The following is a 25,347-nucleotide window of genomic DNA, read 5'->3' as shown; positions in this document are numbered from 1 at the left end:
AACTGTCGACTCTTTCCCTTGTTTTCTCTCGCGTTTTCTGACGACTCATTCAGCTCTTACCTCTTGCCGCGGCCGTTGATCCTTGAGTACCCGGCGAACATCGAGACCCGGATCAAGGAACTCGATGACGAGACCAATTTGCGTTGCACGAGCTGGAGATTCGCGGCGGAGACGAACAATCTGGCGCCGTGGAAAACCGTTCCGGCGGAATGCGCCGATTATGTGAAGGATTACGTGATGGGTAGGGCTTACGTCATCGACCTCGAGAGGGTATCCGACGAGGCTGGGTTTTACGCAAGCAGCGTCGATCTGAGCGGCGACGGGAAGGATATTTGGGTCTTCGATATCGATGAGACCCTCTTGTCGAATCTTCCATATTACATCGAACACGGATATGGGTACATATCGGATTTTGTCCTTTCGTCTAGTTCTATGGTTTTAGACTTCTTTTGTCGAATCTTCCATCATTGGTTTTACGCTCCACTCCTTTAAGATTTGTGGATATTGACAAGAATTCGTGACAATTTGTGTGTTCTTTTACTGGATTAATTGATGCTGCATTTGGTGATTGTGAGATTTCTGTTTTGGGGAATTTTTGCAGGATGGAAGTTTTTGATCATTTGGAGTTTGATAAGTGGGTGGAGAAGGGAGTTGCACCAGCCATCGCACCAAGCTTGAAACTTTACCAAAAGGTTATAGATTTGGGGTACAAAGTTTTCTTGCTCACAGGACGCAGCGAAAGCCACCGGCTTGTCACTGTTGAGAACTTGATAAATGCCGGGTTTCAGAACTGGGACAAGCTTATCTTGAGGTGAGCATATATACCACATTCCTTCATCTATGTAGCTCTTTGATTTCTGTGTCTGAACTACCAAAACCGTAAGAATCAGTTATATGCTTGGATTGTGTAAATCTTGACTTTAAGAACTAATGCATGCAAAGCTTTGATCTTTAGAGGTTCTTTTAACCGGGAAATCGATTCTGATAAGAGGGTCACTACTTGCTTCCGTTTTCATTCTGATATCTGGCAAAATGCAATACGCAGATCTTCGGAAGAGAAAGGGAAAACCGCGACGGAGTACAAATCGGAGAAGAGGGAAGAGATGGTGAAAGAGGGATACAGAATCAGAGGCAACTCAGGTGATCAGTGGAGTGATTTGCTGGGTTCCTCCATGTCTCAACGTTCCTTCAAACTTCCAAATCCAATGTATTACATCCCCTAAGCTATTGTCTCAGGCGTAGATAAAAACTTGCAGGGCAGTCGAGTGTGTTTTTTTGCAGTTCTGTTGCCTTGGAATACAAGTAACGATGAGTGCAAGTGAATCTGTTCACAAGTCCTCATCGTTCTGTGGATGATGACGATTGATTATTTTATTGGTGTGTGATGATGTTGAATGTTTCATACATAATCTGCTTCCTTGGGGAAGAAGTTACACAACATCATCATCCAAGGGCATGCAACAATATTAACTTCAGAGGAAATTTGAGGAGAAAGGAATTTCGAAGGATTGAAAAATGCTTCTCTCATTTACTAAGGAAGAATTACAAGGGTATTTATACAGCAAATGAAATGCTCTAACAACCTAGAAATGCAAAAATGGTGTAAAACAGAAAGAATATTCACCGTAACAAACTAGCTATACACAGTCATGTACATATAGACGGAACAGAGAGCAACGGTGGGTTGCAGAGCAGAGGAGCGCCAACTATAACGGTAACCAGCAGCATAAGTTGAAACTCCCCCTCAAGATGGAGAAAACACATTGTGTATTCCCATCTTGGATAAAAGATGATGAAACAGATCCCCTGCGACAGCCTTAGTAAACAAGTCAGCAAGTTGATCTCGTGAATGAACATGTAAAGGCCGAAGAAAACCGCTCTTAAGGTGATCCCGAATGAAATGGCAGTCAATTTCTATGTGTTTCGTGCGCTCATGAAACACGGGATTATTGGCGATTTGTATGGCCGACTGGCTGTCCGAAAACAGAGTAACTGGTTCAGGAACCCGAATCTGTAGCTCCTTCAATAAGGCTGATATCCAAAGAAGTTCAGAGGTAGCTTGAGCCATGGCTCGATATTCTGACTCTGCACTGCTACGAGAAACTGTCTTCTGCTTCTTGGACTTCCAGCTAATCAATGAGTCCCCGAGAAACATACAAAAGCCAGATATGGACTTTCGAGTATCAGCGCATCCTGCCCAGTCAGCGTCTGTGTAGCCACTCAATCGAATTGAAGGTGCAGAAGAGAAGAGTAGACCCTGCGAAGGTGCACTTTTGATGTATCGAAGAAGTCGATAAGCAGCATCGAGGTGAGCTGTTCGTGGGGCAGACATAAACTGGCTGAGCTTCTGGACAGGGAAAGAGATGTCTGGCCGAGTCACTGAAAGGTAGATAAGTTTCCCCACCAACTGGCGATACATCTTAGCATTAGGTAGAAGCTCCCCAGAATCAGCAGCTAGTTTAGATTTGGGATCCATAGGAGAAGAGCTGGGTTTGCACGCCAACATGCCAAATTCCTCTAAAAGTTCCAGGGCATACTTCCTCTGGCAAATGTGAATTCCTCGACCAGAACGTGCTATTTCAAGACCGAGGAAATATCGCAGAGTACCCAAATCCTTCATCGAGAAATGCGAGCAGAGAAAGACTTTTGCTGCAGTGATTAGTTCCGAACTGTTGCCAGTAATCATCAAATCATCAACATATACCAATACGGCACAAAAATCTGATCCCTGATGTTTGAAAAACAAAGAATTGTCAGAGTGAGATTGCGAGAAACCTCCAGAAAACAGAACCTCGGAGAGTTTGATGTTCCATTGACGAGAAGCTTGTTTCAACCCATACAGAGACTTGCGCAGTCGACAAACAGAGTTCGTGGGAATGGACTCCCCCTTGAGTTCGGCATATCCAGGAGGAAGCTTCATGTAAATCTCCTCAGAAAGATCACCATGCAAGAAGGCATTTGACACATCTAACTGGTGTAAAAACCAGTTTTGTGAAGCCGCAAGAGCAAGCAAAATCCGGACGGTTGTCATTTTGGCCACAGGGCTGAAGGTATCCAGAAAATCTATGCCCTCTAGCTGCGAGTAACCCTTGGCAACCAATCGGGCCTTATGTTTGTCAACAGAACCATCAGCCAAATATTTCACCTTATAGACCCACTTGCACCCTATAGGAACCTTATCAGGTGGAAGGGGACAGATATCCCAGGTCCCATTGCGAATCAGAGCATCGAGCTCGTGAAGCATAGCAGTTTGCCATGTATCAGATGTTGCAGCCTGCTTGTATGAGCGAGGTTCAGGGTGTGTGGTGATAGAAAGGGAAAATTGGCGAAAAGAAGGATGAAGAGAGGTATAAGAAAGAACAGAACAAAGAGGATAAGAAACAGAGGCTGTTATAGGTGGAGGAGAGTGATGATTAAGATAGTAACAGTGATAGTCCGAGAGGTAACTGGGGGCGTTTGTCCTACGTTGCGATCTCCGATTGTTATCTGAGGGAGGTGGTGAGGGAGAAGGATCTGAAGAGAGACTAGGTTGAGCAGGAGGTAAAATAGGAGCAGGAGGAGGAGACTCAAATAAAAAATAAGAAGAGGGCGTTGTCGGGAAAAACTCGATGGTAGAGGAAGGTATCTCAAGTTTAGAAAAGGGAAAAACTGACTCATGAAATATGACATTACGAGAGACAGAGACCACATTAGTGGTAAGATTCAATACCTTTTATCCCTTCATACCAGGTGGATAACCAATAAAAACATGAGGGGTTGCTCGAGGAGAAAACTTGTGAGTATGTCTCGGGTTAGAAGAGACATAACACAGGCAACCAAATGCTTTTAAATGGGCATAGGAAGGCTTGATACTGGTAAGAACCTCAAAGGGAGATCGATTGGCCAAAAGAGGAGTGGGAATACGATTGATTAGGTAAACAGCTGTTTGAATGCACTCAGTCCAGTATGATAATGGTAGATTGGATTGAAAAAGGAGGGATCTGGCCACATTCAAGATGTGTTGGTGCTTCCTCTCAACAACGGAGTTTTGCTGAGGGGTGTAGGGGCACGAACGAAAGTGGACCAGACCCTTATCAGATACCAGAGAAGGAAAAGCTAGTTCATGAGCATTGTCAGATCGAAAAGATTTAACGACAGCTCCATATTGGAGAGACACATGCTGCAGAAACTGAGGAAAAAGAGTAAGAGCATCACTTTTATTTTTAAGTAGGTAAACCCAAGTCACCCTAGAACAATCATCGACTATAGACAGGAAGTAACGATGTCCAGACACAGAACAAACGTGAAAAGGACCCCATATGTCGAGATGAACCAGCTGAAAGGGTGCTGAAGATAGCTTCCCAGAATCAGGGAAGGGAAGCTTCCGTTGTTTGGCGAGTGGACAGATGGAGCAAGGAGGTAAGTGCTCTTTGGAGGGTGTGAAGTGAAGCTGGGATGATTTTCCAAGGGCTTGGACACGGAGATACGATGGGTGACCCAGGCGGATGTGCCACAGATCAAGTGATGCTGAGGAGGAAATGGCAGTGCACAGACCAGACGAAGAAATAGAGGAAGAAGATCCATGCACATTGAATAGGTAGAGATTTTGGTGTAGGTTACCCTTCCCAATCATCAAGGCCCGAGTAGGGTCCTGGATGGTATAAGAATCACGAGAAAAAGAGACAACAAAAGGAGTAGATCTCGTTAATGCACTGACACTCAACAAATTAAAGTGGAAAGAGGGAACGTATAAGACAGGGTGAAGGGTGATTAAAGGAGAAAGAAGAATCTTACCAGACTGAGTGACAGAAATTGAGGTGCCATTTGGTAAGGTGATATGAACAGGTGAGATGGTATGTAATTCAGAAAACAATCGAGAATCGCAACATATGTGACTACTTGCCCCGGTATCCATAACCCATATATGTCGAGAATGTGAAACAGGGTGAATGAGAGAGGAAACAAAATAATCAGGAAAATAGGTACCTGGTGAAGGAGAAGAGGGGGTGGGGTCAGCTGCAACATTTGAATCGGAGGCAAAACCACCAAGCTCCTTAAGCTGAGTCTGAAAACGATCGAAGAGGACCTGAGCTTGTGCCATGGGAGAAGAACCAGAGACATGTTGCGGCGTCGTAGGAGTGTTCACACCAACCAAGTTGACAGCAGCATGTTTCTGATCAGAGTTTTGCTTGCCAGGTGTAGGGAGCAGACCGGGTTTAGAGGAGCGCGATCCAGGGGGGTAGCCATGAATCTGATAACAGCGAGCAACCGTGTGGCCTTGCATACCACAGTGGGTACAGTAGGGCCGAGACTTAGAAGAACGAACAAACCGTTGCTTAAAACCAGCAGCAGCTTGGAAGGCCACGGGATCCGAAATCATGGGTAGAGCCAACCGTTGATGATCCTCTTGAGTGATCATACTAAAAACTTTGGAAATGTCAGGAAGTGGATCCAACATGAGGATCTGGCGACGAGCTAGATGAAAGGACTCATTGAGCTTCATTAAAAACGAACAACATTCTTCTTATCCAGATATTCAGTTAACCGATCAGCAGAATCACAAGAACAGTTGCCACAATTACAAACGGGTACAGGATCATGCATCTTCAACTCTTCCCAGAGATTGTTAAGCTTAGTGAAAAAAGTATTGAGGTCCAGAGATCCTTGTTGTAACAACTCGATTTGATGTTCTATGTGGAATATCTTGGAAGAATTCTTCTGTTTGTAACGAGTTTCTAAAGTGAGCCATTTCTTTCGAACATCATGGATGTAGATGATTGAAGTTTTAACTTCAGCAGTAACCGAGTTATTAATCTAGGTTCCAACCAGAGCATTACATCTCAGCCAAGCACCATAATCAGCACTAGATTCAGGGGGTGGAGGGATAGTACCCATGATGAAGCCTAATTTATTCTTCGCAATGAGTATTTGAATGATGGATGTCGCCCAGATGTTGTAGTTTGACTCATCAACAAGTTTGTCTGTCACCAGGGTGAGGCTCGAAGAATCCGCAGCATGGAGGTAGAGAGGATTGGAATACGGGTCGAGAGAAGCAGGAGGACCAGCATCCGGAAGAGTAGATTCATGGTCAGAATCAGAAGACGCCATGAGAGAGAACAGAATCCCAGAAATAGGATCGAAAGAGAAGAAGACGGGAGAAAAAAAAAACCAGGAGAGAAAAAATTATCTCTCTGATACCATATTAACTTCAGAGGAAATTTGAGGAGAAAGGAATTTCGAAGGATTGAAAAATGCTTCTCTCATTTACTAAGGAAGAATTACAAGGGTATTTATACAGCAAATGAAATGCTCTAACAACCTAGAAATGCAAAAATGGTGTAAAACAGAAAGAATATTCACCGTAACAAACTAGCTATACACAGTCATGTACATATAGACGGAACAGAGAGCAACGGTGGGTTGCAGAGCAGAGGAGCGCCAACTATAACGGTAACCAGCAGCATAAGTTGAAAAACAATCCCCAGATGCCTTGAGATGAAGAATTCTGGGATTAAAAGAACACTGTGTGTACCTTCTCTTTGAAACAGAGGTCTTGTGTTGTGCCCGCAGAGGGGGTGAACAAGAAATTCCCTGAAAAACCGGACTCCTTGTCTGTGAACCAAAGGCGTTCTTCGTGAGATTTGCTAGAAAATAAGCATCACACTGATTGTTCATGTGATTACAAGGGGTAAAAAATGGTCCGCCCATTTATTTATCGGATCTATATTATTAGGTCCAAACCCTTAATTTTTCGGGCGGATTTCAGGCCGGGTTTTGGGTTTCGGGTTCTATTGACATTACACTAGAAATCCAAGGTAACACAACACGCGCACTCTTAGCGCGTGAGTGTCACGGCCACAAAAATCAGTGGATTAAAATTGGAAAATAAGGGTTTCGTAAGTCTATCGATGTAATGAATGAATATGGATTCGGCGACAATAAAGACATAATATTCAAGGGTCGGATAGCCATAATCTATACTTGATAATACACCTATTAGAGGGTTTTGAAGTTTTCATATGATATGAGTTATATCGAATATGGGACAATTATCTAGAGAATAAGAATATTAATTGAATGGATTTTAGCTCAACTCAAATAAGGTTCTATCTCACAAAATAATTGTCTTCTAGGAAATATTATTCATAAATACATTCTACACTTTATCAAAATCAGAAATGAAAATTTTACGAGCACGAATTCGATCGCATTATCCAAAAACTCCAAAATCCAAAACCTCTTGGACAAATATAATCATCGTAATTTTTAAAAATAATAAATTAGTCGGCATCAAAGAGGGTATCATAAATTCATCCATTTTACGCTGACTTTTCTTACCCTTTTTGTTCTAAAGTCATGACGATCATATGAATATAAAATATTTATCTCTGTAAAAAAAAAATTTATCTCCGTGTGTTGGACCTTTTACGATATTATTTGGTGAGAGATTGCCCACGTAAATAATATATTGTATTAGTATATTTGTTTTTCTATTTATAAATAACATATATTATCAATAAAATATAAAAAAAAATATTTCACAAATTTATAATAAAATCTATGATTTTCTGAATTCCAAATTCTATAACTGTCACCGCCGTGTATTTTTTTTTATCGGTCGCTATGTAATTTTCTATACGTCATTGGGTTGGTCACTGTGAACCAACTCATCAAATTGATCCAAGAAAATTTATTGGGATAATTTAAATTTAATTTTCATAACCCACTTGAGTTTAGCAGTCCGAAAAAGGGCCCTCATGTTTTTAATTTCTCAGCAGAACGGCTGCTTCTTTTTTTCTTTTCTTCTAGAAGTGTCTTTATATTGAATTGAATATTTCAATTGAATAATTAATGATACATGCAAATAAAATAATATATTTATATAAAGAGAGATCTTGTGTCATTTAACACATTTTTTAAGTGTATATAAAGATTCAGTTTTATTGGTTGAGTTCAATCGTTTAAAGATTTATTTACTAATAACTGAATCGAAATCTTGAATGATATGCAACCTTTTTTTTTTTTATAAAAAAATGACTTTGAAATTTCATTTCTTTTAATTTAAACAAAACTCTGAGAAAAATCATTAAATTTTAAATCTCTAAATCTTGTAAATTGCTTCAAGATCCATTACCATTACAATCTTGAAACAAGTAAGTTCTGATCGGGTACGGATTATAAATGTGTAGATTTTGATTTTTTTAATAATTGAACCGTAATTTTAGATCATTGTTTAGTTATAATTATCATTTTTTTAAGATTTTAATTATAACTATCATCTAAATGAGATGTAAAATAAACTAAAATGACTGTAGTAAGCGAATTTATTCGAAAGATTAATGTATTTTTAGAAAATTGATTAAAAACAATTTGACTCATTTAAAAATTAAATGTACTAATCACAATTTGATTCATAAACCTAAAAACTTTATTTTATTAGATATTTTTCAGATGTGCTTTTAATTTCTGAGTAGGTAAACTGTAATTATAAAAAAGATCAAAATTTTTAAAATCTATATTTTTAAAATAAAATTAATTAAATTCAAAATAATTCTAAAAAATTAAAAAAAATTTACACTGGTATTTTAAGATAATAAAAATTCAATTCAGAAGTCAACATAACCCCGAACTAAAATATCTATTCACATTTAAAAAAAAATCTAAGAAAAATCAGAAACTTCTACGGTTCTAACCGATCAAGCCATCAACTCGAGGACATAGTTTTTCTAAGCTGTCGAATTCAAAAGAGAAGAGGGAAAACGGAAAAAAAATCTTACTTTTTATTTCGGACACATTGAACATGTGCTCCAAAAGATTTCAGTGTCTGAAACTCTATAAAACAGCGAACTCATTTCTTCAAAAGATCACAAAACAGACAGAAGAGATAAACAAAAATGGCGATCATTCTCTCTTTCCTCTGGCTTCTGCTCCCTACTCTCTTGTCATTATTCTTCATAAAGAAGATCAAGCAGTTCAAACTGAAGCTTCCTCCCAACCCTCCTCAGCTTCCGGTCATCGGAAACTTGCATCAGCTCGGAGAAACAGATTTACCCCACAGATCTCTTGCGGTGCTCTCCAAGAAATATGGCCCCGTCATGCTTCTCAGATTAGGGTTTGCACCAGTGGTGGTGATCTCGTCGAGCGAAGGGGCTGAAGCAGTTCTCAAGACCCATGATTTGGAGTGTTGCACTCGACCTAAGCTTTTCGGGACGCGAAAACTCTCCCATGGTTACCGAGACATCGGTGTCTCGCCTTACGGGAAAGGGTGGAGAGTGAGGCGAAAGCTCGCGGTCCGTGAGGTTTTCAGCGTGAAAAAGGTGCAGTCTTTCATGGGCATCAGAGAGGAGGGGTGTAACTTATTGGTCAAGGAACTGACTGAATCGGCTTTGAAGCAATCTCCGGTGAATTTGAGCAAAACCCTTTTGTGGTATTCAGCCAATATCATATTCCCGCATTCGGACAGGATTTCCACAAGAGCAAGATCATCGATAAGGACAGGATGGAAGATCTTATCTTCGAGGCAGAGACAGTTTTCGCAAGCTTGAGTTACTCTGATTTCTTTCCCGGCGGCGTCGGTTGGATGATTGACTGGTTGAAAGGGCAGCATCAGAGAATGGAAGAAATCTTCGTCGAGATGAACACATTTTTCCAGAAAGTGATCGACGAGCATCTGAAACTTGAACGATCAACAGAAGATCGGAGAGATGTCATTGATGCTATGTTAGAGATGGTTCAAAATCATGGCAAAGACGGATCTTCCAGCTTCTCTGAGTTAAATGTCAAGGCGGTTTCAGTGGTAAGCATAATGTTTTGGACATGAAAATGCATATCTTATATCATAAAGTTCCAAACTTTATCTCGTTTTCTGCTTGCCTTTGTTCTCAGAATCTGTTTCTGGCGGGCATAGACACAAGTGCCATCACCATGATATGGGTGATGACAGAACTTGCGAGGAAACCAGCCCTCATGAAGAAAGTTCAAGACGAGATCCGAAAATGTATAGGCGACAACAAGGAGATGATCACACAAGAAGATGTGGATAAAGTACATTACTTAAAGCTTGTAATAAAGGAAACACTAAGATTACACCCACCAGCTCCAATGTTACTTCCGAGAGAAACAATGTCTCAGATCAAGATTCAAGGCTATGATATTCCGGCAAATACTCGCCTTCAGATCAACACGTGGGCAATCGGACGAGATCCCAAGTATTGGACAAACCCTGACGAGTTCAATCCCGACAGGTTCATCGATAACCCGATAGATAACAAGGGACAACACTTCCAGTTGTTGTCGTTTGGATCTGGTAGAAGGATGTGTCCTGGTATGAATCTGGGAATGGCCAACGTGGAGTGGGCATTAGTGAACTTGCTCTACTTCTTCGACTGGAAACTGCCTCGAGGGATGGAAGCGACAGACATCGATCTTGAAGAAGCTGGTACTCTTACAGTTATCAAGAAAGTGCCTCTTGAACTTGTTCCTGTCCTACGCCATTGATCGATGAGGCCAATCACCGCCTGGAGTCTTTCGATGTGACATATATTTCTTTTTTAAGCTTTTCTGATAATTAATAATAATGGCATGTAATGTTTCATCCTTTTGTACCAGTTTGGTTTCCTATAAAATTTTTAGATTCTTTTTAGCTGCCATTAGAACACATATACACAGCTTCCAAACTCGCAGAAGGAGAAAGAACATGAAGACAACTGAAACCTAGGAAGAGGCATGATGATGATATCTACTGCTTATGGGCCAAACAGAAACGATAATTTTTTTTTGGTATAAAAATCTAGAGCAAATTTAGTACTATTCAGAGAATAATTGGAAAGTATGATGAGTGTAACGCCCCACGACTGTTATGAACGTCGAAAGTGCTCTTACACACCAATAAAAACTTTCCTACGTATTTTATTCTCACTTGTACGCATACCGAAATACTTTCCACTAGATCAACCATACTAAGATTGCTCTAGCACGATTAACTTTAGAGTTCTCTCGCGATAGTCTATCAAAAAGATATGTGCAACTTATTGATATGATTAATCCAACTAATTTTTTTTATGTTATCTTAGACCGTATAGTCTCATATTGTATACAATCTTCGAATCTCTCTCATTACGGTATATTCGATTCGTTCATGTATCCTCTAGCCTAGCGCTACTCGGGAGTTGCTCATTGTGCATACCATCTACACCGGCGATCACTTCCACTCTCATCTTAACACCAACTGTCACAATGAGTTTCAATTCGTATAGATTTTAGATATCGTTGTGTTTTCTATTTGGACTTGCGTTTATCTATTTTTAGGATAAGAATTAGGAATTTTAATAAAAGAAAAAATATATTGTATATTTAAATGCATTCGATTATTAACAACAGAGCACCAATCGAGCCTTCCCTTTGACCCACTTACGAAAATGTATATGGAATCGCTCGGGGGATAGAAGAAGCTCGATCAATACACTAAAACCCTAGTCTCTAACGATTTTTTTTTTTTTTTGATAATCCGTAAGTTCACCGGGTTTTTGACCCGATTACATCTCCCAGAAGACCGGGAAAGTCCAGGTGAATGCCCCTCTCCACGCTTTACGATCTACTCCATCTAACGATTTATGATCTCGTATTCAGGTAAACAAAATTATTACATTATCAAGTTAAGTTATATCTCAGTTTCGCATAATTTTTGTTTTTTTTTAAAAAGACTTTTATTTCTCAGTATGTATAGATTTTCTGGTATTTGTATCATTGTATGAATGAACGTACATGCATAGGCAGAGGAAAAAACAATGCACGTACTTTTTTTGTGTAAATATTATAGTAGACCATATTGGGCCGAGCCCATAAGACCCATAATACTCTACAAGGCCCAAAGAAAGTTTGCTTGACATTGAAACTTGAAAGTCAAAGATTCAACGCTCGTGGTCAAAAGACCTTGACTTCGGTTTCTGAATTTCGGGGCAAACATTTGCTTCACTTTTATTTTTTTGACTTTTCTACGTTAATGTATATTATTTTTATATTGTTTTTTTATTTCATACGGATTTGATTTTTTTTTATAAAAAAACTGTATTCAATTAATTGAAAATCAAATTTGATTTGAATATGAAACGATTATCTATTTATTTTATAATGTTTAATTTTATATATCTAAATTGGAATAAAAAATCATTTATGATGTATTGTGTTTGAGAGCAGGAAATACAATTCTATATGAGAAAAGTTATGTAATCTAAAGTCCATCTGGGAAAATTTAAGGACAGAAGAATTCAAACGCACGTGCCTTTTACTTTGGTCTTTCTTTCCGAATGTAAATATCCTTTGGAATTTAATTTTTTTATTGCTCATGTTGAAGTTGATACATTGAACCAAATTGAGAATATCTTTATATAGCCGTTAAAAAAAAATTGGTAGCTCCATATCATATATATCTTTGATGTTAGACATAGACTAGTAATTACTTGAGATATTATGTTCTATAATCATTAAATATAATATCTTTATTTTGGCTAATGAATGCATTTAAATATAATATTTTAAAGCTACTAATTAATATATAACTATGGTTGCAAACACAAAAACTATTATTATAGTTGAAACTCAAATATGAGAAAGGATATTCACCTGATTTTTTTTTATCTCTAAATCTGGAGATTAATCGGTATTTTAGTATAGAATATCCGATTACAAAAAAATATTATTCCGTATGATAAAAAGAACTCTAGAAAGAAACTATTATATGGGTACCAATTATATGATATGCATTTATATTCCATTTTCCTATTTCTTTTAACTTAACTACATCACAGTTGGAGAGAGATTTTCACAGAGGATTCAGAGCCGTCCATGTGAAAATCTCTCTCCAACCAGGTATCGAACCGTCAACCTCTGAATGTTTTATATCCACCTGTTGACCACTCACCCAAACTATTGGGTCTATTATTATTACACACGCGGGTACCATTTTAAGAAAGAAACTATTATATGGATACCAATTATATAGAAGTTTTATATTGTTCATGTTCAAGATATAGTAATATATACACATAAACACAAGAAACCAAATTTACAGAGATTAAGTATATTATAGGACTGGTGTTTTTCATTCTACAAATTGACCAAAAATGTTAGTCCATTGATGAATCCCCTCACGCCATACCAAACGCCATTTTATTTTATTACTCAGAGATGACAAAAGGACCCTCTCAGCAGCAGAAGAAACTGCCCGGAATTACATCTATGAATATATATATTTTTTTTTAAAAACGCATAAAATAAAACTAATGACCACATTGCAGAAAAAGACAAAAAAAAGAAGATAAAGAACACAAAAAATACAAAACAGAAAAGAGTCCACTTGCCACACTCCAACTGCTTCCACGAAGCAGGGTGACTACGAAACATCTCTCGCTACTTCCCAACCCTTTTGTGTGTATATATATCACACAACACACATCTCTTCATCTCCCACACTTGAACAGCTTCCTTGATCCAATCTCTCTTCCTCCTCAAAAAAGATCAAGAATCAGAATCTTGATCTTCTCTCCAAGCTTCAGACAGACCAAAACACACTCCGAGTCCAGTCCGATTTGGATTCCGACATGGCGAATGGCCGAGAACAATCAGCCCTGGAGCTCATAAGACAACACCTCTTGTCAGATTTTTCCTCCGCCGAGACCTTCTTCGCCAGCCTCCACCACCTCACCTCCGCCGTCATACCGGAACCATCTTCCACGTTAGTGCCGCCTGTCTTGAGCATGTCAGTTACTACTACGGCAAGTACTTCACCGATGCCTAGTGATGATGATGATGATAACAACATTGTGATGATGAGCAATCACCAACATGATCGTCATGAGGAGAGGCATTACAGAGGCGTGAGGCGTCGTCCATGGGGGAAATACGCGGCAGAGATTAGGGATCCAAACAAGAAAGGAGCCCGAGTCTGGTTAGGGACTTTCGACACTGCCATTGAAGCTGCAAGAGCTTACGACAGAGCTGCTTTTAGGTTACGTGGGAGCAAAGCAATCCTCAACTTCCCTCTTGAAGCAGGCAAGCATTGGAATGCAGACAACAACGATGGAAGTGATCACTGTATTGTAAGGAAGAGGAAGAGAGAAGTACGCAAAGAAGAGAACTTGGAGAGCAACGATACCTCGGCCCGCAAGGCAGTGAAGACAGACGCAGATGAAGTTCAAGTTTGTCCATTAACGCCGTCAAGATGGATGGAGTTTTGGGACGGAGGAGATGACAAAGGGATGGGATTCTTGACGGTGCCTCCGTTATCTCCTCATCCATCTCGTGGGTACTCCCAAATTGTGGTTACCTGAGCTTCACAAGGGAAGACGATAAACAATGGGAATACATCAAAACAAAAAGGAGATATAGAAAAGAAATAATGATAAGAGTCACTATCACAACACAAGTTGGTGGCTTCTTTTTTTTTGTAGCTGTTCATAAGCTTATAGATTAGCCTATTGTACATTAATTGTATCCGTTTAATTCGTCTTAATGAATGAGATCTTGAATCTTCCACACCGGTGAGTATACTAATTTGGTAACAAAAAATCCTCAGTTGCTAAGACCCGTTTCTCGTTTGATTGGGTCACTTATTAATCGACGCCTTCCTACCTGCAATCACAAGAATTCGGGGATCATTTCCATTCCATAATGCATACAGATTTATATTATACGAGAAGAAACAATCAAACATGAAAATTTTGGGCTTATCTATCTAAAAGTGTAATGGACTTGTGGGCAATGTGTGAGTTGTACCTCCGATTTCAAGTGAGGAAATGATCATGCGTTGTACGACATTGGCTCCTTCTACATGCATTGTTTCATTTTTAGCCTGCACAAAGCCAAACACCATAGAGCCCATTATCAAGCTTCGACTTACGCTTTGGTTACACTAAATACTAAATATAAACCCCACTCGAAAGAAGAACACAGCAGGGAAAAATATTAACAACATGAGCTAGTCCACATAAGTGATGTTGTAATGGTCACATTGTCGTTAGAAAAATGCATATAAGTTTTGGGAGAGAGAGAGCAGTATAAGTTACAACACTATGAGCAGCAAACCTTTGCCTGCTGCTGTGGAAGATAACTAACATCGACTTTCTCCTTTACGAAACAGACTGAGAGGCCTCTGATCATTTTCTATGCAAATCGCATCGGCACATAGGTTTCAAAAACCCACGAAGCGATATATGAAATAAATGACCAACCGAAGCAAAATGGGTATGCTAAATACCGAGAACAGACGACAGACTATTACTTGAGCAGAGAGTTTAAAGACACAACAAAACTAAGATAACCAAATGAACAGGATTTCCTAAAGTGTAGTTTTACCTTCTATGTCGTCTGAGTTTTTATCGCCTTCTGATGCATCCTCTGCATCACATGGTTTGCAGTGTTCTTCATGAACAATATGAGGGTATTTCTCGTTAAGAGGATCCTCCCAGTAGTAACAAGGATAATTCATTCGCCAAAATCTCATCATATCCAAAATCCCAAACAGAGAAATCTAGCCCAATCACCATATTCAGTTTGTTTTCTATCCTTATCTAGATGAAGTACATAAGTTCAGTTGAAGATCTGGCCGAAGAGGCTTATGCACAAACCCTTCTGAGTGAAAGTAGTTGTACAAAAGGTTAAAAGTGATATTGGTCGAAAAAACATGAAGGAAAAAAGCTTATTTCAAATTTTAAATTCACATAGATATAACTTCACAGAAGAATAGACCAAGATGCCAAATAATGTAAATTAGACGAGTCTATGTATGCAGTTACCTGCGTATCATCCCAAGAATCCAAATGAGGTGCAGCTACAGTGATGAAGTTTCATAGCCTCCAGGCCACATATTGTGCCATTTGAAGTCTCTTCACCAGTGTTCCCCGATGAATCTTTCCATACTCCATGCTTAGCTGGCCTGTATAACTTACCAATTGCATACCTTTTGCTGCAAGCCCTACCAAGGAATATTGTGCCACAGAGGCGATCTTGCGGGTATTTGGTTTTCTTTGAATTGCTTCATGTACCTGATAATATCCAATGTTTCGTTGGAGTATCTTGTTGCATTGGCCAGAGAACATCAGCTAATTTTAGCGAATAAGGAGACATGATACACTTAACCCTCATTTGCCCGAGGCTTGCCCGTTACATCCACACCATCTAGAGTAAACCTAAACACATTTCTGCTTGTTTAAAACACAAAAAACATAAGACACTAAGGGTAATGGGAGTCTTTGGCAGTATCAGCATTACAAACATATCCTGATGACAGCCAATGGAGATAGAGAAGAGCGAGAAAACAGAGTTTCGCGGCAAATAATGCATGTGACTTTCTTGCAGTCATAAGTTGATAACAAATGGGATTTACAACTGATATAATTTACAATTGGATCCACTAAATGCAAGTACAACACAAATCAGCAAGCAAGACAGAGATAGCCAAATCCTAAACACAATTAGCACATTCATTGCTCTTCCTACTAGCAAATGTCACACCAAGAACTAAGGAAAAGGGACTGCTTACAGTGAAACAAACACGTTATCGCTGAGCCTTCTGACTAATTGCTCAGCTCCAAACTTCCAATCCTCCGTACTGCAGAAGCAAATGACGAGCTTAAATTACCATTCTCTTCCCGAATCGCATACAAAAGCTCCATCAGTAACAATGGAGAGGTTCAAAGCATATCAACCAAAGAAAACAAAGTACAATCTAATCGTGCGAAGCCCCAACGGATCATTTCCAGTCCAAAATTAGCGGTGCCTCACGCCGGAGATTCAACGAATTCCAGATAAACCAAAAGTAAATGAACAGAAACTAGCGCCGCCCACGAACAAACAGTCGACCTAAACAAAGATGAGATCGTTCATCTTCGTCAACGTCTAAGAACTCCAGCAACAGCAGAAACCCACGAATTTACCTCCCTAAGATTCCATGGACCATAACAGCGAGGTGATCAGCGGGAAAAAAGAATCCGAATCCTCGCAACTCCAAACATCACGGCTTCGATCCAGAGTATCTGCAGAGCAAACGCCGTTCCCGTGCTCCTCATTGAAAAAACCCGGCCAAGCACCGCCCAGTACAATCCGATTTCAGCAATAAAACCGAGTCAAACAGAAGCGTGGTGATGTTTAGAACCGAGTCAATAATATGTTTTTAAAAGATATATGCAAATAAAATGTTAGGAGTATAAATATAAAAACATTATAAAAGAGACAATGGAAGCACTAGAGAGGAATAATAGTAATAGAATATAAATTATTCAAATGGAAAACAAAAATATATCAAAATTAAAGACTTATTAAATAATTTAAATATAGTAAAAATCAAATAAAAGATAATAATAATTTAAAATAAATAGCCGATCACTTATTTATTTGTCCTGCCCCCAGTGCGCATTGATATTCAATTATTTATTTAGCATATTTACTTTCTTGCGAAATTACATTTTCTCAACGTCTGCAATCTCCCACGTCACGCCTTCCTTCTTCCCGACCCTTCGATGATGCTCGCCGTCTCCGCCTCTCCTCCGCTCATCTCCGCCGCATCTCTTTCTAAATCCACTTCCTCTCTCTTACCTCTTCTCTCCACCACCAAAACCACTCTCCGTTTCCCCAAAACCGCTCGACACATCTCCATCTACAAACCCCCCATGAATAACCTCCTGAGTCGACTCGGGTTAGGCACTCGTCCGCAACCAGCCGACCCCTCGTCGGCGGCGATTGCTCAGGGCCCAGATGACGATGTTCCGGCGCCGGGACAACAATTCGCGCAGTTCGGGGCTGGTTGTTTCTGGGGAGTGGAGCTTGCATACCAGAGGGTCCCTGGTGTGACGAAGACCGAGGTGGGCTATAGTCAGGGGTTATTGCACAACCCGACTTACGAGGATATTTGTACGGGTACAACGAACCACAATGAGGTTGTTAGGGTTCAATATGATCCTAAAGAATGCAGCTACGAGACCTTGCTTGACGTTTTATGGGTTCGCCACGACCCCACTACCTTGAATCGCCAGGTGAGTTCGTGTCTATGTGCTTGATATTCTTGGGCATTCTCTGGTTTATAAAGATTTTGTGTTCTTTCGGTCGATTTCGGAATCAACGAGATTCCACAGCAGCTGAATGGAGGCATTTGCGCTTGGTTCATCATGTCAGAAATGGTGTTTAGGGTGAAATTCATGACAATTGGAGCTGAATACTGTAAATTTCATGGTGTCTCAGAATCGTTTTGGTTCAATCTTGATACCCTCGATCACTAGTGCCAGATTCCATCAGAAAGGATCAAACTTGGTGATGATTTGGGTCGATTCATGATCCCCGAAAACATTTTTTTAATTACTCCGCTAGATTTGAGGCATTACCGAGGTTTGATTCTGTTTCTGGACGAATCCGTGGTAACTTCTGCTGCGTGCTTTTGCAGGAAATCTTGATTTTATCTGGAGGATGTGTTGAGTATTTGATTAATGTATCAGTAGTAGCTTTGCTCATCATTGATAAATTCGGCAGTGATGCTCTAATTTCTGTCTGAAGTTAGAACTACGTGAAGCTTTAGCTTGGATGTTAGATCCTTTATTCTCTTTTCCTCGGATGGCCAGTAAACACTGAGGAAACTTTTGGTTATGAGTCTAGATTCTGATTTAAACTACTCTTTCATAATCACCTCATGTGTTTGTGTGCTTGAATGTTACATAGATCAATGTATCATATATTCATTGATGATTTTGATATCTTTTATCATATTGCTAGTAGTATTACTTTTCATCAAACTCTTTTCTTTTTCCGGTGCTTAGGGGAATGATGTGGGAACCCAGTATCGATCAGGCATATACTATTACACACCCGAGCAAGAACAGTTGGCCCGTGAATCCATGGAGAAACAGCAGAAGCTCTTGAACAGGAAGATCGTGTCTGAGATCATTCCCGCCAAGAAATTCTACAGAGCAGAGGAATACCACCAACAGTACCTCGCCAAAGGTGGTCGCTTCGGGTTTAGGCAATCCACCGAGAAAGGTTGCAATGATCCGATCCGATGTTATGGCTAACCCACAAAGGTCATCTCGCAAACTATCCTCCTTTTAAGTACCTACACACAAAAAAAATGTAAAAAACAAAATTCAGGTTCTTGTCTCATGGGGGGACACTAAACCGGTCTGGTTTATAGCTCTATATATTCGTCTGTCTTGTGTTCTTACCCAATGATGGTTTTTTTTTCTGTATATGCTATATGAATTTGATGCATCTTTGATGTTTTGAACATCGTCTTGTCCACTAGTTGCTTGTAGTTGTTGCAGTTCTAATACCATATATTCGATTAATGGATAACTGTATTCATTATCGCTGTTCCCATAACCTTGGAGAACACGAAGACTGAAGCAACACTCCACTGCCATGATTGATCATCATGCTCTACCCTATCTCCAGACCAGACTGAAGCAGCTACATTGAGTTGATTGCAGAAACAATATCCTAGTTCTTTTAATTTAAGACAACTAACGTAATCCTCGGTCCCAACGTAATCAAATTTTCTGATAACGTATAATCTTCCATCAAGTTAAGACAAGGAGAAGATTTCCCATTGCGTAAGCCCTACGCTCCAAATCCAATGGAGTTCCTGACTAACCGATCTATGTCGGAGGAGGAAGCGATTCCATTCAAACACGTGATGGTCGATTATGGTTATGATGCAACTTGTGGCAATGGAGGGAACACAGAGAGGGTTTTGAGCTTCCATCGAGAATCATAGGGTCTTGTTGATGTTTCTTCCTCTCTATGATAACAAACTAATTGTACCCTACGTCGATCCTCAAATTTGCCACTAGAGATGGCATACGTACAACATATAACATGACCCATTAATCTCTTCGATAATATGCCTCTCGAGATCGCATATTATCATATAATGTGGTTTATAATATCTTTTTTCCAATTTTTATGCATATGGCTAACCAACCGAATCGAACATAATATATGTTTAATACTCTGTCCTAAACTTATTCCAATCATTTGGAGAAAACTCGTAGATGATGTTAGTATAAATGTGGGTCTGGATGCGGGAAAGAACAACAAAATCAATGAAATCGAAATAAAAACGTAAGAACCCGGATATAATCTTCTAGGCGTGATTTCACTTTCCTAAAACGTTATTCCCTCCCCACCGAGCAAAGGAGAAACCCGAGAATACGTTTAGAGATACAAAGAAGATCAGCAACGATTGATCTGCTCCTCAAACGTTGTCCGAAACAGAAAAACCTGAGAAAGAAGATGAACAGTAAAAGATGGAGAAGAAGTAGCAAGTTTCTTCACCAACAAGGCTCACAAATCTCTCAAAAATCAATTAGATTTTCGTTTTTTTTGTCCAAACATTTTGGAATGTTTTTTAACACTCCAAAAGTCAAAAGGTGCAAAGAATCATAAGTTTTTTCCCGAACAGACACGATTTTTCGTTCATTTTGAACAACTCAGAAAAATCAGGCGGGTCACTCATTTTCCGAGCGGTCGCTCATTTTCCAGTTTTGTTCATCAGAGAAAATGAGCTACCCGCTCATTTTCCTAACCGATCGCTCATTTTCCAAGCGGTCGCTTATTTTCCGAGCGGTCGCTCATTTTCTCCAGTTTTGTTTATCAGAGAAAATGAGCTACCCGCTTATTTTCCTAATCGGTCGCTCATTTTCCAAGCGCTCGCTCATTTTCCGAGCGGTCGCTCATTTTTTCCGTCAGAGAAAATGAGCCACCCGCTCATTTTCTTGAACGGTCGCTCATATTCCGAGCGGTCGCTCATGTTTTGAGCGGTCGCTCATTATTTTCAGTTTTGTTTCATAGGGAAAAACGAGCTACCTTCAATATCTTCCGACTAATCCTTAACACTTTACCAATTCACGACACGTCTTTTACAAGCATTTTACTCCTCCACCACACTTGTAATACACGTGAAACAATAATCTTTTAAGAGATTTTAAAGTCCACCAATCTACTCTAAAATAAGTAACAATCCTCCACCATTTTAGAGTAGGTTGTCTATGGAAATTAAGCGACAATCCGTCATCCTCACAACTTTGTGCATAAATGAAAGTATCTTTCGATTGAACTTCCACTTAGTGTAACGTACAACAATAAACTCGAATTACATAGGTGTCGAAACGATTGAACCTAGTAATCCTAATTGAGCTACCGAGTACAAAACACACACAAAGTCACTACAAGTTTTTCTGTAATCCTTGACACTATAACGGCCATGTGTCCATATCCATTCATAAGCACACGGATGTTGAGCCACCAACATCTTGAAGCGGTCTCACTTCATGCTTGTATAGGTGAATCCTTTATGGTATCGTGCCCTGCAACTAGGCACTTTGTCAAAGGACTCATTAAGTTAAAACATCCTCTTTACATTGCATAACCTAGATGCTTACCTCGGGATGTGTTGTCGTGAAGCATCTACAATCACATAGTAAATGATTTAACTCATTGAACTCAAGATCTAGCGTTGTACTAGACGTTGAGTTGAGATTCCTTTACTTGCAATTTATAAAACCGACTCTAGTCCCATCCCTTGCGACATTTTGTGTACCACGTTCCTTGGCAAACTTTTTGTGAAAGCATCCGCCAAATTTTGTGTGGTCCGCACAAAATCCACCATTCCTCTAATCAGACTATTCACATAGCTATGTCTTAAACCGATGTGTCTAGACTTTCCGTTATAAACATGGCTATATGCCTTAGCCAATGTCGCAGCACTATCACAATGTATTGCAATAGGCGATACCGGTTTAGACCATAACGGTATTTCGAATACCAAATTCCTAAGTCATTCTGCTTCTTTCCCAGCAGCCGCTAAGGCGATAAATTCCGACGCCATGGTCGAATCCGAAATGCAAGTTTGTTTCTTGGAAACCCAAGAAATCGCCGCTCCACCTAAAAGGTAAAGCCATCCACTCACCGAGGCATAATCCTCTTCACTAGAGTTCCAACTCGCATCGGTATATCCTTCTAACACCGAAGGTTGACCCGTGTAGTGTAGACCATAATTAATTGTTTTTTCAAGTACAGAAGTACTCTCCATACAGCGTTCCAATGATGTACGCTTGGGTTACTCGTGTATCTACTCAACTTCCCTATCGCGTATGCTATGTCGGGTCGAGTGCTAGTCATAGCATATATTAAACAACCAATGACACTAGCTAGCGTACTCAAGTTGAGCTACCGATTCCCCACTATTAGGGGCAAACTTAGCGCTACAATCCATTGGAGTGGAAGTCGGAGGGCTTTCAAACACATCAAATCGTTTTAACACTTTCTCTACGTAATGTGATTGAGATAGTGTTATCGAACCTGGATCCCGTTTTATCCTAATGTCTAGGATAACGTCAGCCTCACCTAAGTCTTTCATCGAAAACTTCGATGACAAGAAGTTTTTGGTCTTCTTGACTTGCTCTAATTCTGTACCGAATATGATCATGTCATCCACGTATAAGCAAATGATAACTTCATGACCGTTATTATCAAACCTGCTATATACACACTTGTCTGATTGATTCAGACGAAATCCGTTAGCCAAAACGACATCATCAAACTTTTAATGCCATTGTTTGGGTGCTTGTTTTAACCCATACAATGATTTGACTAACTTGCACACCTTGTGTGCTTGTCCCGATAGGATAAAACCTTCTGGTTGCTTCATATACACCTCCTCCTCTTCTAGATCACCATTCAAGAATACCGTTTTGACATCCATTTGGTGGATCACAAGATTGTTTATCGCTGCAAGCGCGATCAACAATCTTATAGTAGCTATTCTAGCTACCGGTGCATACGTATCAAAGAAATCAATACCTTCTTTTTGCCTAAATCCTTGAGCTACTAGACGAGCCTTGAACTTATCGATAGTTCCATCGACTCTCATCTTCTTTTTGAAGATCCACTTGCAACCAATCGGTTTACAACCTGGAGGAGAATCTACTAAGATCCAAATGTTGTTGATCATGATAGAGTCCATTTCATCATTTATCGCTTCTTTCCAGAATGCGACATCCTGCGATCTCATCGCTTCATCAAAAGTCCTAGGGTCTCCCTCGATATTGTAAACATAAGCGAGTTGAGTCATGATCGACTCATTAGTACCTTCTACTAGCTAGGTACATGTGAAAGTCTGGACCAAAGGTTTTTTCTTTCCTTATACGCTTACCTCTACGAGGTTCACGTTGTCCGTCATCGTGATCGACTACTCTATCACTTGAACTCGGTATAGCTCGAGGTTATCTTTCAACCGAAGAAAAGTGACTCTCGTCGAATACTGCATCTCTCGACTCTATAACCGTATGAACGGTTATATAGTCGTTCTGTTCTATAACATAGAACCTATAGGCCTTGCTATGAGAAGCATAACCTATAAAGATACACTCGATTCCTCGTTCACCCAAAGTTTTTCGTTTGGGTTCCGGCACTTTCACTATTGCCCAACAACCCCAAATCCGAAAATAATTCAGATTTGGTTTTCTCTTATACCATAGCTCATATGGGGTTATTTTATTCTTTTTTGAGGGAACTCGATTAAGAATATAGCAAGTCGTTAACATGGCTTCTCCCCAAAAAACCCACGTTTAATCCCGAGAAAGAAAGCATGGAATTTACCATTTCTTTCAACACCCTATTCTTTCTTTCCGCTACACCATTTTGTTGCGGTGTATACGGAGCGGTCTCTCATGAATCATGCCTACGGATTCAAAAAATGTTGGATCATAATATTCCCCTCCCCTATCGGTTCTAAGCTTCTTGAGCTTAACCCCGAGTTGTGTTTCAACCTCGGACTTGTACACCCTAAACTTATCCAAAGCTTCGTCTTTAGAATGCAACAAGTAAACGTAGCATAACCTAGTCGTAAGCTCTCTTCTGAATCTGGGACGTATGAGGTTCTTCCTCTAGGGTTTGTGGCGGCTCTCCTCTTAATTAAGATTGTCCAAAACCCTTAAAACGCGAAAATAGGAAATCTGCCCGAAAGTCGGACCGTCCGGTCTAGGTCGTGGACCGGACGGTCTGGGTTTTAACGTAGAACGGACGGTCCGTTTTTACTCGCAGAACGGACGGTCTAGATGCCGGACCGTCCGGTCCAGATCTAGAACGGACGGTCTGGCGATCGCGGAACGGACAGTCCATTTCTACTGGAACGGACGGTCCGAAATGGCTGGGGCGCCCCGCGCCATTCGAAGTGGCAGTGGCTTCGGGAACCTTTCCCGAACCACAAGTCATGGTTAGCCTCTAGCAAGACGCCATGACTACCCACCTAGAATAGAGTTAGAGGTGATCTAACAAAGCCAGCAATAGTTCGAGTTCTGATCCTTTGTCTCACGATGTCGTATGTTGAACAAGGGCATGGTATGAGCCACCCTTCAAGTTCAACCGCTTACTCGTCTAGGCAAACCGACTGATAAAATAGATGTACATTCATCTATAGCGTGGCCACGCATTTTCACAGTCCGATTTCTACGAGGGGCCCAGCGACATCTCTCCTGCGTAGGAGGTGACAAGTCCCGTATTGCATGTCTACTATCTGCATATGATTCGTGAACGTATCTGAGCAACGCCGTTATGATCATCCGGTTAAAGACGACGTTTGACGCAGTCAAGACACGTCACTTCTCATATCAGATACTCTAGACATCTCAGGTCTGAGGATCCAAGAACGAACCGCTGTATGAGATTCAAGTCATGACTCATGTCCATGTGACAATCTCATGCGGGTCATCCAGTAGCTCGTTCCAAACGAGAACCCATGATTGTGATTTGCGTCTAATGCATATGATCATAATCATCTATCACACATCATGCTGGTCTTAATTCATCATTGTTCCCACAATGATAACTGACCAGGGAATTTAGAATCATCTGCAATGATTCAAGGATATTTACCGTAATATAACAAACATGCTAATCATATAACGGGAAAAGTAATGCATTCATAAACCAATGAATCAATACATAGTCAAAATGTCATATCACGGATCATCGTAGAGAATTACAACCAACACATAGCTCATATGAGATTATTTTATTCTTTTTCGAGGGAACTCGATTAAGAATATAGCAAGCCGTTAACATGGCTTCTCCCCAAAAACCCTCGCTTAATCCCGAGAAAGAAAGCATGGAATTTACCATTTCTTTCAACACCCTATTCTTTCTTTCCGCTACACCGTTTTGTTGTGGTGTATACGGAGCGGTCGTCTCATGAATCACGCCTACAGATTCAAAGTATGTTGGATCATAATACTCTCCTCCCCTATCGGTTCTAAGCTTCTTGAGCTTAACCCCGAGTTGTATTTCAACCTCGGACTTGTACACCCTAAACTTATCCAAAGCTTCGTCTTT

General features: G+C 40.2%; 3 protein-coding genes, 1 long non-coding RNA gene and 1 pseudogene across 5 annotated transcripts in view; 4 read left to right on the top strand and 1 right to left on the bottom strand.

The window, feature by feature from the left end:
• LOC104808275 (acid phosphatase 1-like) overlaps window positions 1-1,409 on the top strand; it is a 1,853-nt gene extending 444 nt beyond the window's left edge. The window contains exons 2-4 of one of the 2 annotated variants that reach the window (XM_010533927.1): window positions 10-398; window positions 602-811; window positions 1,046-1,409. In XM_010533927.1, the coding sequence (XP_010532229.1) occupies window positions 10-398; window positions 602-811; window positions 1,046-1,223 (777 nt within the window). In that variant the 3' untranslated portion in view covers window positions 1,224-1,409. The remainder of the gene's footprint in view (window positions 1-9; window positions 399-601; window positions 812-1,045) is intronic. The other variant, XM_010533926.1, reaches the window with a different exon arrangement.
• Window positions 1,410-8,880: 7,471 nt separating this feature from the next.
• On the top strand, window positions 8,881-10,502 carry LOC104808379 (annotated as a pseudogene).
• Window positions 10,503-13,129: 2,627 nt separating this feature from the next.
• On the top strand, window positions 13,130-14,511 carry LOC104808273 (ethylene-responsive transcription factor ERF105). Its single transcript, XM_010533924.1, has one exon. It carries the CDS (start codon window positions 13,578-13,580, stop codon window positions 14,304-14,306), a length of 729 nt encoding a protein of 242 aa, XP_010532226.1. The 5' UTR covers window positions 13,130-13,577; the 3' UTR covers window positions 14,307-14,511.
• Window positions 14,512-16,297: 1,786 nt separating this feature from the next.
• LOC104808274 lies at window positions 16,298-17,142 on the bottom strand. Its single transcript, XR_770917.2, has 2 exons — window positions 16,911-17,142; window positions 16,298-16,585 (listed from the first exon to the last, which is right to left on the bottom strand). It is a non-coding gene; the product is annotated as an uncharacterized LOC104808274 (long non-coding RNA).
• Window positions 17,143-17,414: 272 nt separating this feature from the next.
• LOC104808272 (peptide methionine sulfoxide reductase) lies at window positions 17,415-19,270 on the top strand. Its single transcript, XM_010533923.2, has 2 exons — window positions 17,415-18,005; window positions 18,780-19,270. The coding sequence occupies exons 1-2, from the start codon at window positions 17,493-17,495 to the stop codon at window positions 19,029-19,031; spliced, it is 765 nt and encodes a 254-aa protein (XP_010532225.1). The 5' UTR covers window positions 17,415-17,492; the 3' UTR covers window positions 19,032-19,270.
• Window positions 19,271-25,347: the final 6,077 nt, after the last annotated feature.

This window comes from Tarenaya hassleriana, unplaced genomic scaffold (genome assembly GCF_000463585.1).
Source record: "Tarenaya hassleriana unplaced genomic scaffold, ASM46358v1 Cleome14, whole genome shotgun sequence".
NCBI lineage: Eukaryota > Viridiplantae > Streptophyta > Magnoliopsida > Brassicales > Cleomaceae > Tarenaya > Tarenaya hassleriana.
Note: the sequence above shows the minus strand (reverse complement) of the source record. Positions and strands in the feature narration are given on the sequence as shown.

Bases quoted from the DNA above. Each gene is read 5' to 3' on its own strand.
- LOC104808273 (XM_010533924.1), top strand. From the start codon at position 13,578: ATGGCGAATGGCCGAGAACAATCAGCCCTGGAGCTCATAAGACAACAC.
- LOC104808272 (XM_010533923.2), top strand. From the start codon at position 17,493: ATGATGCTCGCCGTCTCCGCCTCTCCTCCGCTCATCTCCGCCGCATCT. The intron at 18,006-18,779 runs GTGAGTTCGTGT...TCCGGTGCTTAG, and splicing joins CCACTACCTTGAATCGCCAG to GGGAATGATGTGGGAACCCA.